This window comes from Buteo buteo, chromosome 6 (genome assembly GCF_964188355.1).
Source record: "Buteo buteo chromosome 6, bButBut1.hap1.1, whole genome shotgun sequence".
NCBI classification, from domain to species: Eukaryota; Metazoa; Chordata; class Aves; order Accipitriformes; family Accipitridae; genus Buteo; species Buteo buteo.
The window spans coordinates 6,596,310-6,609,666 of NC_134176.1; the positions used below are offsets into that span (position 1 = coordinate 6,596,310).

Genomic DNA, 13,357 nt, shown 5'->3' on the forward strand with positions numbered 1-13,357 from the left:
GCCAAAGAGCCTGGAAAACCTGGAGCCGCTTGGAATGGAAACCAGTTAACATGATGAAAACGCTTTAGCCTAGGTCACCGGCAAACCTGACTTTGTGGTAACAATCCGTTGGGATGCAGAGGGCTAAGCAGATTGCATCGTCTTCCTGGCCTCAGTCAGTGCTTGTACTTCTTCTTTGTCCCCCACATTCTGAGCCTTGTCCTTGGTCAAAAGAACTTTGCGAGATGAACCTGCTTTCATTGGTTCAAAAGCTCAAAGGCACACAAGAGGGAAAAAAAGGAGCAAGAAACGAGCAACATGTTCAAGAGGAGAGATCAGCAAACTGTCTTTCACTCTAGCTCAGAGCTTGCTCTTTGAAGCTGGGGGGATGCAAAGCACTAAACTGGAATACCATGGATGTATTCAAATGCAAAAATTCACGTGGAAGGTCTTACGCAAATAACATGTTTCTCTTCTTGCCTTCATATACCAAAGCCATAATGTACTTTACCTCTTTGAACCAGCAAAGATGCAACGTAAACACAGTCTTATGGCTATTTTTCAGTGAAACAAACTTTTTTGGGGGAAAGGTCAGGTCACAGAGACAAAACCACCGGTGCAAAGGATGCAGACATAGCATCTCATCTCGGCGTTAACTTCACTTTCCAAAGATCCATCGTTAGGCAATAAAGGTTCTGGTAGCTTTGCGCATCACAGAAGAACCGGCCATGTTCTGCACAGTCTAACTGAAAACGCAGAGAGGCCTGAGCTTCTCTAGCGCTTCGACATAGTTAGACAGCTCTTTTGATGTGACAGTTATTGAAAAGCTTGCAAATCTTCGCCCACACACCATCACTGAATTTCCACTGGAGGTGTACCGAATACAGCTATGAGTGCACATCTTCTGCCACAGGGCGGCCGTCCGCCACTACTTCTTATAGCGCCAGGGTCTACAGCCAAACCACCCTTCCGCCCCCCTTGCTTGACTTGCGACACATTGCAATTGCCCGCTCCTGGGATCTAAAAAATTGACCGGCACTTACGGGCAACGATACCCTCGAAAGCAGATTCCCAGGGGACCTTGCTAACTAGCTCCTTGAGCAGCCTAAAGTCTGCTCTCCCAGAATCCAGGGGAGTCGCTCTGCGGACAGGGTTTCCCATATCGCCAACGATTTTAAACTCGACCATTTTCTGATCACTACGGCCAAGACAGCCACCAATCATCACTTCACCCACAAGACCCTCTCTATGTACAAACAACAGGCCTAGGAGGGCACCCTTCCTAGTCGGCTCCCGTAGTACCCGTATCAAAGAGTGGTCTTCAACGTGGGCTTCAGGAATTTCCCGGGCCTGTTCATGTCTGCTCTGTGACAGCCCCAGTTCGCAGCTGGGCAGCTGGAGCTGCCCATAAGGACGACACAGGGCGACTGATCCAGAGATTTCCCGTGGTTCCTTATAGATTCATACGTTGGCGTCCTCATCCTGGCTGGGTGATCCATAGCAGACTCCTGCAAGGACGTCCGCTTTATTAGCTTTTCCCCTAATCTTTACGCAGAGGCTCTCAACCATGTCGTCCCCAGCTGCAAGCGCTGTACAGTCCGACCCCTCCTTTACATACAGCGCTGCCCCTCCGCCTCGCCTGCCCTGCCTCCCTCTCCTGAAGAGCCTGGAAGGGTCCGTCACTGCACTCCGGTCACAGGACTCTTCCCAGCAAGTGTCCCTTAGGCCAGCGATGTCGTTGCTCTGGGACCGAGCCGAGGCCTCTAGCTCCTCCTGTCTCTTCCTCGCACCGCGCACTCGAGCCTACAAACGTTTCAAACGCGCTCCTGCGTCCTCGGCACATCGTGGAGCAGAGCGAAAGCTCTGCGCACCGTTCCCCCAACATTGTCGCGCCACCCCTAGCTTATCACTAGCAGGACTGATTTTACCCCTTCCCCCCTCCAAACCTAGTTTAAAGCTCTCTCAGTCAGCCCCGCTCGCTCGTGAGCAAAAATACTTTTCCCCCCTTGAGAACGGGTGAATCTTGCCAGGCCCCAGCAGGCCTGGTGTCGCATAGACCATCCCATGGTTGAAAAACTCCAAATTCTGGCAGTGACGCTAGCCTCGGAGCCAGGTATTGTTAATACGCTGCGACCGCCTGTTTGTTTTGATGTCATTCCCTCCGGCTGGGAGGACAGAGGAGAATACTACCTGTGCTCCTGATCCCTCTACCAATCTGCCCGAGGCCCTGAAGTCTCTTTTGATCGCTCTTGGAATTCTCATCACGACTTCCTTGGTACCCACACGAAAAAGCAAAAGCAGCTAACAGTGAGGGCCGTACAAGGCTCGGGAGTTTCCTGGTAACGCCTTCAACCCGAGCCGCAGGGAGGCAGAAGGCTTCCCCAAAAGGCAGGTCTGGTCGGCAGACCGGGGCGGGAGTGAATGAATTCTTTACGTTGCTTTGCCTGGGCGTGTAGCTCGTGCTTTACCTACTGAACTGTCCTCTCTCCACCCGCAAGCTTTCCCACTTTTACCCTTCAGATTCTCTCCACCGTGCCACTGCGGGCAAGGCACTGAGTAGCTGCGTGATGATGCCAAGCTGCCTGCTGGCATTAACCCACAGCACCTGGGAAGCCAAAGCCCAGTGAATCGCTGAGACCAGAGCCCACTGCACCAGCTCTTCTGCAAGATGCTCCCCAACGCCGCGGCAGCTGAGCTGTCAGCACCCTATGCCCGCATTCCCCGACCCAGAGACGCACGGACACTCACGGACACAGCCCTTGTCCAAACAAGAGATTTATTGACACCTTTGCGCACAGTGAATCTCCCAGAGGGAATGGACTCTCTCAGAGAGGGAGGGCGGTCGCTGTCCCCGTGGTAACAGGCATCTCTGTCACAAGGCTCCTTGCAATGGCCCCTTCGGCTGCATCGGGTCCCACTCCGCAGCGTGTGCTTTTACTGTGTAGGAAAGCTGGGGCAGCGATTGCTACTGCCAATTGAGGAGCGTGTTCTCCGTGTCCAGCGTGCTCAGTTCCGCAGCACCAGCTCCTCAGGAAGTGTCTAGCATGGGTGCTTTCTCTGTCCAGACTGCAGTCTGAGGCACGCAGAGGCACATCAGCGCTGCCTTGCGCTTGGTCCCTGCACAGCCGGAGCTGCAGCCAGGAAGAATTTCTGGGCCCATGTGAAATCACCACCATGGCCGCGACTGTGAGGGGGAAGGAGGATGAACGTCGGCTTTGTAGCCACCGTAGTCACCACTATCTGCCGCGCTGGGGAGACAGACTGCCTAGAGGAGAACGCTGACGCTCTTGACAGAGAGCTGCTTTACAGGGTTTTCCCTTTACTTTCTGTGTCCTGCATTCTTCCCTCTTTTTCCCTGTGGTATGAGGTGGTAGTCTGGTATGAGGTGGTAGTCTGCCATCAGCTGTGAGTCCCGCAAACACAGCTCTGTGCGTGAAGATCTCTTTCAGTGTCCGTAGAACAGCAGGCTTGTGAGCCGTTCTCGCAGATCCCTATACTCACGCTTTGCCTCAGCGTGGGCAGCCGGATCCTGCACCAGGTGCTGGAAGAGGTTGAGTGGTTCGGCCGTTTGGAAGGCTGGGGGCAAGACTATCTCCTCAGGCACCCTCTCGTTGCCGAAGAAGAAGTGGTCGAGGCGTTTCTCCTCCAGGCAGCGGCGCAGGTATTGCATGATATCCTCCATCCGCCGCACGAAATGCCTCCTGCGCCAGCCTGACAGGGGCATGGTGGTCAGGAGGTGCATCACGACTGTCTTCAAGGTATAGGTGGAAAAGCCTGTGCCCACCAGGATGCGGGCGTAGGCCTGCAGGCATCTGAGGTGGAAGCTGTCATATGGGACCTGCCTGGCCATATGCCTGAAGAACTTCGCCTCTGCCACAGCGTAGCTCTCTGGCCACGTCGTGCTTGGGGTGAAGATGGCCTCCGTATTCTGGCTGCTCACGAAGATGTCCCAATTGCCTCGCTGCACCCCAAACATCATCTCAATAATGTGGGTTTTGTTGTTGCGTTCTGTCACCTGGAATTTGCAGGAGCGACTAGAGGGCAGCATGGTTAGACGGCACGTGGATGACTGAGGCAAAACCACCCAGGATGCTTGCACCAGCTGATAGAACCAGCGGGCAGTTTTCTGCACATCTAGGTAGGAGCCAGTGCAGAGAGTGTGTAGGAGGCTGGGATCCTGATCCCTCCTAAGCTCCTCCTCAGGGTGGTGCAGGAAGCACAGCATCTCTCCTGCCAGCTGCTCCCTCCTGCAGGTGCACTTCAGCTCCACGCGGACGCAGAAGTTCCTTGCTGGCGTCTCCCCCCTGTTGCCCCACTCCAGGTGGAAGGCGTGCCCACGGGGGGGCTTCAGGGGCACGAGCAGGCGGTAGATGATGTCTTCCTCGCGGGGACTCCAACCTTCGAAGGCGTTGCCCACCCCGATGGCGGGTTGCAGCACTGGGAAGAAGCTATTTGACAAGATTGTTCTGAAGATAAGGATGAGGTTGTCAACGATGTCCTCTACCACCTGACGGTCCCTGGCTAGGTTCTGAACTGGCCACTGTATGTGCTCCTCAAAATACCTTCCCAGATCATTCTCACTGTCACTCTCGTCGTCTTCTGCCTCCTCTTCCACCTGCTCACTGTCACTGCTAGAACTCTCCTCGTCACTGCTGCTGTCCACCTCATGGCTCCTTTTCCTGAGCCACCAGCAGAGCCCAAAGAGCAGGAGCAGGACTCCACCGATGGCCCAGGACTGCCACTGCTCCAAGGCAGCAAAGAGCAGGGCTCCCCAGGAAAAGCCGCTCTGCTCCAGCTCCTGCAGAGCATTCCAGAGGATGCTTTGCACAACCAGGGTGAAGAATCGTATCACATCCATGGCCTGCAGGAGGAGGGAGAGAAGGGGTTCAGTGGGGCTGGGAGGGAGGGAGCTGGCGTCGGGGGGAGCAGGGCCGGGAGCCGCAGGGAGCTGGGGGCAGGTAGGAGAGGGGGCGAGGCAGCTGGGAGGCAGCAAGGCCTGCGCCCAGCCCCGGTGGCGGGGCACCGTGCCCTGCCCGAGGTGCTCCCGCCAGCGGCTGGGCCCTCGGTGCAGGCTGAGAACCCACCCCCCGGGGGCCCGCCTTTCTGCCCCGGCCCTCGTCCAGCCCAGCCTCCCCCCGCCTGCGCACTCACCGCTCGCCCAGGCTGCACTGGCGCAGCGCTGCCGGCGGGTGCCTTTTATACCCCCCCCCCATTGTGACTCGGCCCCTCCGATGTCACAGGTGCCGGAGCGCATCACAGGCACGCCCGCCGGCCAGCCCCGGCCTTCGGCCTCACCCCGGCTCAGCGACTCCCGGCTGCCCTGGTGGAGCGGTGAAGGCTGGGCTCGAGTTCGTTTTCTTCACGGGAGCTTGCGTGCTGCTTTATTTCGGATCGCTTGCCGTCTGCCTGCCGACGGCAATCTCACAATCGATCACGGAACGTCCTGAGTTGGAAGGGACCCCCGAGGGTCACCGAGTCCAACCCCTGGCTCCGCACGAGGCAACCTCAAGTATGTATCCTAGGATGAGACTATGTGCAAATGCCGGTGGGCGTGCCTGTGATGCGCTCTGGCACCTGTGACATCAGAGGGCCGAGTCACAATGGCGGGGGGAGTATAAAAGGCACCCGCCGGCAGCGCTGCCCCAGTACAGCCTGGGCGAGCGGTGAGTGCGCAGGCGGGGGGAGGCTGGGCCGGACGAGGGCCGGGGCAGAAACGCGGGCCCCCGGGGGGTGGGTTCTCAGCCTGCACCGAGGGCCCAGCCGCTGGCGGGAGCACCTCGGGCAGGGCACGGTGCCGCCGCCACCGGGGCTGGGCGCAGGCCTTGCTGCCTCCCAGCTGCCTCGCCCCCTCTCCTACCTGCCCCCAGCTCCCTGCGGCTCCCGGCCCTGCTCCCCCCGACGCCAGCTCCCTGCCTCCCAGCCCCACTGAACCCCTTCTCTCCCCACTCCTGCAGGCCATGGATGTGATACAATTCTTCACCCTGGTTGTGCAAAGCATCCTCTGGAATGCTCTGAAGAAGCTGGAGCTGAGCGGCTTTTCCTGGGGAGCCCTGCTCTTTGCTGCCTTGGAGCAGTGGCAGTCCTGGGCCATCGGTGGAGTCCTGCTCCTGCTCTTTGGGCTCTGCTGGTGGCTCAGGAAAAGGAGCCATGAGGTGGACAGCAGCAGTGACGAGGAGAGCTCCAGCAGCCACAGTGAGCAGGACGATCAAGAAGAGCAGGAGCAGGAAGAGGAGCAGGAGGAGGAAGACAGTGAAGAAGAAGATTCTGATAACAAGAGCAATCTGGGCAGGATTTTAGTAAAGTGCATACAGTGGCCAGTGCAGAACCTAGCCTACAGGAGCCGAGTGGTGGAGGAGCTGGCGGGCAACCTCCTCCATGTCTTCCAAGAGCTCTTGACAAATAGTTTCTTCCCAGTGCTGCAACCAGCCATCAAGGTGGGCAGCACCTTTGAAGGCTGGAGTCCCCATGAGGATGATGCTGTCTACTGCCTGCTCATACCCCTGAAGCCCCCCCGTGGGCACGCCTTCCACCTGGAGTTGGGCAACAGGGGGGAGTCACCAGCGAGGAACTTCTGCGTCCGCGTGCAGCTGGAGTGCACCTGCAGGAGGGAACAGCTGGCAGGAGAGATGCTGTGCTTCCTGCACCACCCCGAGGAGGAGCTAAGGAGGAATCAGGACCGCAGCCTCCTACACACCCTCTGCACTGGCTCCTACCTAGATGTGCAAAAAACTGCCCACTGGTTCCAGAATTTCGTGAGGTCAGCCTGGGCGGTGGTGCCTCTGTCACGTCGCTACAATATGAAGGTGCTGCCCTCCAGCCACTCCTGCAAGCTGCAGCTGACAAACGCCTCCAGAAGAACCCTCTTCATTGAGATAGTATTTGGGGTGCAGCAAGGCAATTCGGACATCTTTGTGAGCAGCCAGAATACGGAGGCCATCTTCACCCCAAGCACGATGTGGCCAGAGAGCTACGCTGTGGCAGAGGCGAAGTTCTTCAGGCATATGGCCAGGCAAGTTCCGCATGACAGCTTCCACCTCAGATGCCTGCAGGTCTGCGCCCGCATCCTGGTGGGCACAGGCTTTTCCACCTATACCTTGAAGACAGTCGTGATGCACCTCCTGACCACCATGCCCCTGTCAGGCTGGCGCAGGAGGCATTTCCTGCTGCGGATGGACGATATCATGCGATACCTGCGCTGCTGCCTGGAGGAGAAACGCCTCGACCACTTCTTCTTCGGCAACGAGAGGGTGCCTGAGGAGATAATCTTGCCCCGAGACTTCCAAACGGCCGAACCAGTCAACCTCTTCCAGCACCTGGTGCAGGATCCAGCCGCCCACGACGAGGCAATGCATCAGTTCGATGAGCTGCAACATCAGCTCACAAGCCTGCTGTTCTACGGACACTGAAAGAGATCTTCACGCACGGAGCTGTGTTTGCAGAAGTCACAGCTGACGGCAGACTACCACCTCATACTGCAGAGAAAAAGAGGGAAGAATGCGGGACACAGAAAGTAAAGGGAAAACCCTGTACAGCAGCCCTCTGTCAAGAGCGTCGGCGTTCTCCTCTAGGCAGTCTCCCCAGTGCAGCAGATGGTGGTGACTATGGTGGCTACAAAGTGATGTTCATCCTCCTTTCCCCTCACAGTCGCGGCCATAGTGGCGATTTCACATGGGCCCAGAAATTCTTCCTGGCTGCAGCTCCGGCTGTGCAGGGACCAAGCGCAAGGCAGCGCTGATGTGCCTCTGCATGCCTCAGACTGCAGTCTGGACACAGAAAGCACCCATGCTAGATGCTTCCTGAGGAGCTGGTGCCACAGAACTGAGCGCGCTGGACATGGAGAACATGCTGTTCTATCGGCACTGGGAATTGCTGCCGCAGGATTCCACCACAGCAAAAGCACACGCTGCGGAGTGGGACCCGATGCAACCTGTTCCCACGCGGACAGCGACCGCCCTCCCTCTCTGAGAGAGGCCATTCCCTCCGGGAGATCCACCGCGCGCAAAGCTGTCAATAAATCTCTTGTTTGGACAAAGGCTGTGTCCGTGAGTGTCCGTGCGTCTCTGGGTCGGGGAATGCGGGCATAGGGTGCTGACAGCTCAGCTGCCACGGCGTCGGGGAGCATCTTGCAGAAGAGCTGGTGCAGTGGGCTCTGGTCTCAGCGATTCGCTGGGCTTTGGCTTCCCACGTGCTGCGGGTTAATGCCAGCAGGCAGCTTGGCATCATCACGCAGCTACTCAGTGCCTTGCCCGCAGTGGCACGGTGGAGAGAATCTGAAGGGTAAAAGTGGGAAAGCTTGCGGGTGGAGAGAGGACAGTTCAGTACGTAAAGCACGAGCTACACGCCCAGGCAAAGCAACGTAAAGAATTCATTCACTCCTGCCCCGCTCTGCCGACCAGACCTGCCTTTTGGGGAAGCCTTCTGCCTCCCTGCGGCTCGGGTTGAAGGCGTTACCAGGAAACTCCCGAGCCTTGTACGGCCCTCACTGTTAGCCCCTCTTGCTTTTTCGTGTGGGTACCGACAATGTCAGAAGAGACTTCAGGGCCTCGGGCAGGTTGGTAGAGGGATCAGGAGCACAGGTAGTATTCTCCTCTGTCCTCCCAGCTGGAGGGAATGACATCGAAACACACAGGCGGACGCTAAGCTTGGCTAAGGCACCGTGGGCAACAGTAGGAGAGTGCCTTTATCCTCGGGGAAGTTGACTAAAGGTGTATTGTGTCCCCTCCCAGGTAAATGCGAACTGGGGTTTGTTCTCGTGCCTTAGGGCAATCATAAAAACCATCTCCTTGACATCTAAAGCAGCCGTCCATGGGTGGGCAGCTGCCTGTATTGCCGTTACCATTTAGGTTATGCTTGCGATGGCAGCAGTTAATGGGGGGGGGGGGTATTAACTGTTCCATTTCCTGCAATCACTTGTTAGTTGCCACCTCCCACCCGCTTTACGGACTGGCCAAGCTAGAGAATTACAAGGGGAACGTGTGCCACTTATGATCTGTCTTTTCTCGAGGTCGTTCATTACTTCTGAAATCCCCCATCTGGTAGCGGATATCGAGAGACATGGCTTACTTTAGATGGCGGTAGCGCAGGAGCAACCCACAAAGTTTGCCCCTCTGCCTCCACAGCTCCACACCCTGCCATTGCGTAGATACCGTCATTTGCCTGCCAGCACATCGCACCCCAGCGCATTTCCCTCCTAAGAGCTCACAGCCACTTCCACAGCCCTCACTCTCTTGCCCCCAGGCAGCCCGAGTTCAGTTTGAGCTACGGGACATTTTTCTGCCGCTCCCGGCACTCCTATTACGCTGATAGTCTTTCCTGAGGGTTTGCTTCCTAGCTCATCAGCTAGCTGTTTAGTTAAGACACTAATTCGGGCCCCCGTATCAGTCAGGAGTTCCCAACTCACCCGTCCCGGACCCACAGGAACGCGTAGAAGGCTCCTCAGCAGCAGACCCCTGGCAAGAACTCGCCGCGCGGCCTGGGCCCGGGCGGCCTGAACCCCGAACCGCAGCTCCCAGCTCCTTACCTCTTCCCGTTCCCCTCGCAGTGCCGCGCGAGGGGGGGGGCGGGTGCCGGCGTCTCCCTTCGGTCTCCGCTTCTCCCCTCCGGCGATTCCACCGGCTGCCGGCTTTCCTCCGCCGCTCATCATCCCCTCCGGGATCGGGCTCATCCCCTCCGGGATCGGCCCGCCGACCCGGCCCGCCCCGGGGACGGGGGTCAGGCCCGCGCCAGGGGCGGGGCGCCGTTCGGGGCGGGGCTTGCGACTGCCTTGCCGGACCTGCCCGCCGCGCCGCCCTCCGGCCCCGCCCACCCCCCCTCGCACCGCCCCCGGCCCCGCCCACCACCCGCCTCGCACCGCCCTCCGGCTCCGACCCACCCCCTCGCACCGCCCCCGGCCCCGCCCACCACCCGCCTCGCACCGCCCTCCGGCTCCGACCCACCCCCTCGCACCGCCCTCCGGCCCCGCCCACCCCCTCGCACCGCCCTCCGGCCCCGCACACCCCCCCCTCGCGCCGCCCTCCGGCCCCGCCCACCCCCTCGCGCCCCAGAGCCGCGGCGCTGTGGGACGCTTCCGCCCAGCTCGACGCCTGCGCGGGCCGGGCGCTGAGGGGCGGTTTTGGCGGGTTGCGCTCAGCCCTTTCTCTGAGGGGCGGCCTCGGAGGCTTTCTGAAGCGTCCGGAGCCCTCTGAGAAGAGCTCTGAGGTGGCGGGGGCCCACCTCTGTGGGCGTCGCCATCCCTCGCTGCCTGCCCCCTGTCATAGAGTCTTAGCATCGTTTAGGCTGGAAGAGACCTTCAGGATCGTCGAGTCCAACCCCCAAGCGTGCCCGCTACACCGTGTCCTGAAGTACCCCGTCCGCGCGCTTTTTGAATACCTCCAGGGATGGGGACTCAGCCGCTTCCCTGGGCAGCCGATGTTTGACGACCCTCTCAGTCAAAAAATGTTTCCGGATATCTGACCTCAATCTCCCTTGCCGCAGCTTGAGGCCATTTCCTCCCGTCCCATCTCCAGCCCCCTGACAGAAGAGACCAGCACCCACAAACATACATCCCCTGAACACAGGAGGCCTTTCGCACCCCCCCCGTTGACCCCGACAATGCCTTGACCCCAACAGGAACGGATTCTCCTCTCTCTTGGGGTCCGCACCCCCAGCCCGATGGGCTGCTCGGGACGTTATCGATTGATCGTCCCCAGGTCCGTCAGCCAGAAACACTCCCGATCCCCAGAAACCCCTAGCTGCATCACCCCTGAAGAGCATCGAATGTACCCCCATTGAAGAAACTCCCCCACACCCTTGATGAGGGTGGGCATATCCGCAGCAGACGAGAGGTCAGTAAACCACTTCTCTGAACAAAAGCTGCGTCCATGAGTGTCCATGAGATGAGCATGCTGGGTTACTATTTCGAAAGCTTAAGCATTCTAATTGCGAAGGGAGTTTCAGTCATGGGTTTCTCTAGGTTTGCTTTATTAACAGCTCCGAGTTGGGCCACCACCGCAGTGAATGGTGCGCTCCCAAAAGCTTCCAAACCTTACATACCCTTTTGCCACCCATTGTCCCAGTCCAAAGTGCCTGTAATCCTCCAGCCGATTTTCTGTTCTCATATCGTTACCACTCATCATCTTATCTCATCCACGCTCCCTTCTCATGTCTCGGTTCTTCTGAGATTGGTAGTCATAGGCAGAAGGTCTCCGGTCACCATCATCTTCTTACACTCCAAAGGGACCTATGAATTTCTAAAGACACTACTCAGGTTATGTCATTAATTTATCTTGCTCTAAAGTTAATCGCTTACTCCACTCCCAGGACATGGTTTAGTGGGCATGGTTGATGGTTGGACTCGATGATCTTGAAGGTCTTTTCCAACTTAAATGATTCTATGATTCTATGACGCAGCCTCAAGTTGCACCAGGGGAGGTTCAGATTGACTATTAGGAGAAATTTCTTTGTTGCAAGGGTTATCAAGCATTGGAACAGGCTGCCCAGGGAAGTGGTTGAGGCAGCATGCCTGCGGGTATTTAAAAACTTGCAGACGAGGTGCTCAGGGACATGGTTTACTGGTTGGTTGTGAGGTTGGCAGCGTGAGGTTTGCGATTGGACTCGATAGTCTGAAGGGCCTTTCCCACCCTAAGTGATTCTCTGATTTATCTTTAAGGTTGCCCGGCGTGGAGTCAGGGGTTCGACTCGATGACCCTCGGGGGTCCCTTCCAACTCGGGATGCTCTGTGATTATGAGATTGCCACTGGCAGGTAGACGGTAAGAAAACCAAAATAAAGCACCACACAAGCTCCCGTGAAGGAAACGATCTCTAGGCCAGCCTTCCCCAGTCCGCCAGGGCAGGTGCGAGTCGCTGAGCCGGGGTGAGGCCGAAGGCCGGGGCTGGCCGGCGGGCATGCCTGTGATGCGCTCCGGCACCTATGACATCAGAGGGGACGTGTCACAATGAGGGGGGGGTATAAAAGGCACCCGCCGGCAGCACTGCGCCAGTACAGCCTGGGCAAGCGGTGAGTGCGCAGGCCGGGGGAGGCTGGGCCGGACGAGGGCCGGGGCAGAAACGCGGGCCCTCGGGGGGGTGGGTTCTCGGCCTGCACCGAGGGCCCAGCCGCTGGCGGGAGCACCTCGGGCAGGGCACGGTGCCGCCGCCACCGGGGCTGGGCGCAGGCCTTGCTGCCTCCCAGCTGCCTCGCCCCCTCTCCTACCTGCCCCCAGCTCCCTGCGGCTCCCGGCCCTGCTCCCCACGATGCCAGCTCCCTCCCTCCCAGCCCCACTGAACCCCTTCTCTCCCTCCTCCTGCAGGCCATGGCTCTCGTACAATTCTTCGCAATTCTTCTGGTTGCGCAAAGGATCCTCTGGAATGCTGATGTGGTCCATGAGGAGCTGGATGAGGCCACGCGCGAGCGCATGCAGCTGCGTGAGTGGTACCTCAGATGGAAGATGACTCAGATGCTGCAGGAGCTGGAGCAGGGGACGCAGCAGCTGATGCAGAGGACCCCGGAGCAGAGCACCTTTGCCTGGGGAGCCCTGCCCTTTGCTGCCTTGCAGCAGTGGCAGTTGTGGGCCAGTGCTGGAGTCCTGCTCCTGCTCCTGCTCTTCGGGCTCTGCTGGTGGCTCAGGAAAAGGAGCCGTCAGCCAGCCAGCAGCAGCAGAAAGAAGGCGGCTAAGGAGGAGCAAGAAGTAAAACCCTTTACTGCAGTGGATCTGGGCAGCATTTTGGACAAGCGCTTCTGGGAACTGCAGCAAGTGTTCACAATGGTGCACGAGATGGAGGAATTGTACTGTATCCTCCAAAGATGTGACGAAAAATATCACACTGCGATTGCAGCCAGAGATCGGTGCGAGCAGATTCTCAGAAGGTTGGAGTCCACGTTATGATGACGCTGCCTGCCGCCTGCTTGTGCCTCTGAAGCCCCCCTGTGGGCACGCCTTCCACCTCTAGGAGATCTACCGTGCGAACAGATTTCAATAAATCTCTTGTTTGGACAAAAGCTGCATCCGTGAGTGTCTGTGCGTCTCTGGGTCGGGGAACGCGGGCATAGGGTGCTGACAGCTCAGCCGCCACGGCATCGGGGAGCATCTTGCAGAAGAGCTGGTGCAGTGGGCTCTGGTCTCAATGATTCGCTGGCCTTCGGCTTCCCAGGTGCTGTGGGCTAATCCCAGCAGGCTGCTTGGCATCACACAGCTACTCAATCCCTTGCCCCCAGTGGCATGGTGGAGACAATCTGAAGGGTAAAAGTGGGAAAGCTTGGGGGTTGAGAGGTTTACAGTTCAGTAGGTAAAGCACGAGCTACATGCCCAGGCAAAGCAAGGTAAAGAATTCATTCACTCCTCCCCTGGCCTGCCTTCCTGGGAAGCGTTCTGCCTCCCTGGGGCTCGGGTTGAAGGCATT

The 13,357-nt window shown here is 58.4% G+C and overlaps 2 protein-coding genes across 6 annotated transcripts in view; one reads left to right on the forward strand and one right to left on the reverse strand.

Moving 5' to 3' along the window:
• LOC142031834 (inositol 1,4,5-trisphosphate receptor-interacting protein-like 1) overlaps positions 1-9,684 on the reverse strand; it is a 51,582-nt gene extending 41,898 nt beyond the window's left edge. The window contains exons 1-4 of one of the 5 annotated variants that reach the window (XR_012650617.1): positions 9,500-9,668; positions 8,382-8,580; positions 7,170-8,249; positions 6,965-7,072 (exon numbers count right to left, since the gene is read on the reverse strand). Coding sequence is in view for 1 of the 5 variants with exons in the window: in XM_075029579.1 (XP_074885680.1) it covers positions 3,425-4,840; positions 9,500-9,643 (1,560 nt within the window). In the remaining 4 variants the exon portion in view is untranslated. Of the gene's footprint in view, positions 1-2,976; positions 4,841-6,964; positions 7,073-7,169; positions 8,250-8,381; positions 8,581-9,499 lie in introns of those variants that run through there. The other 4 variants (XR_012650618.1, XR_012650619.1, XM_075029579.1 and 1 more) reach the window with 4 other exon arrangements.
• LOC142031836 (inositol 1,4,5-trisphosphate receptor-interacting protein-like 1) lies at positions 5,937-7,392 on the forward strand. Its single transcript, XM_075029581.1, has one exon. It carries the CDS (start codon positions 5,937-5,939, stop codon positions 7,383-7,385), a length of 1,449 nt encoding a protein of 482 aa, XP_074885682.1. The 3' UTR covers positions 7,386-7,392.
• Positions 9,685-13,357: the final 3,673 nt, after the last annotated feature.

What these genes read in the sequence shown, in the direction of transcription:
- LOC142031836 (XM_075029581.1), top strand. Translation starts at nt 5,937, where the DNA reads ATGGATGTGATACAATTCTTCACCCTGGTTGTGCAAAGCATCCTCTGG.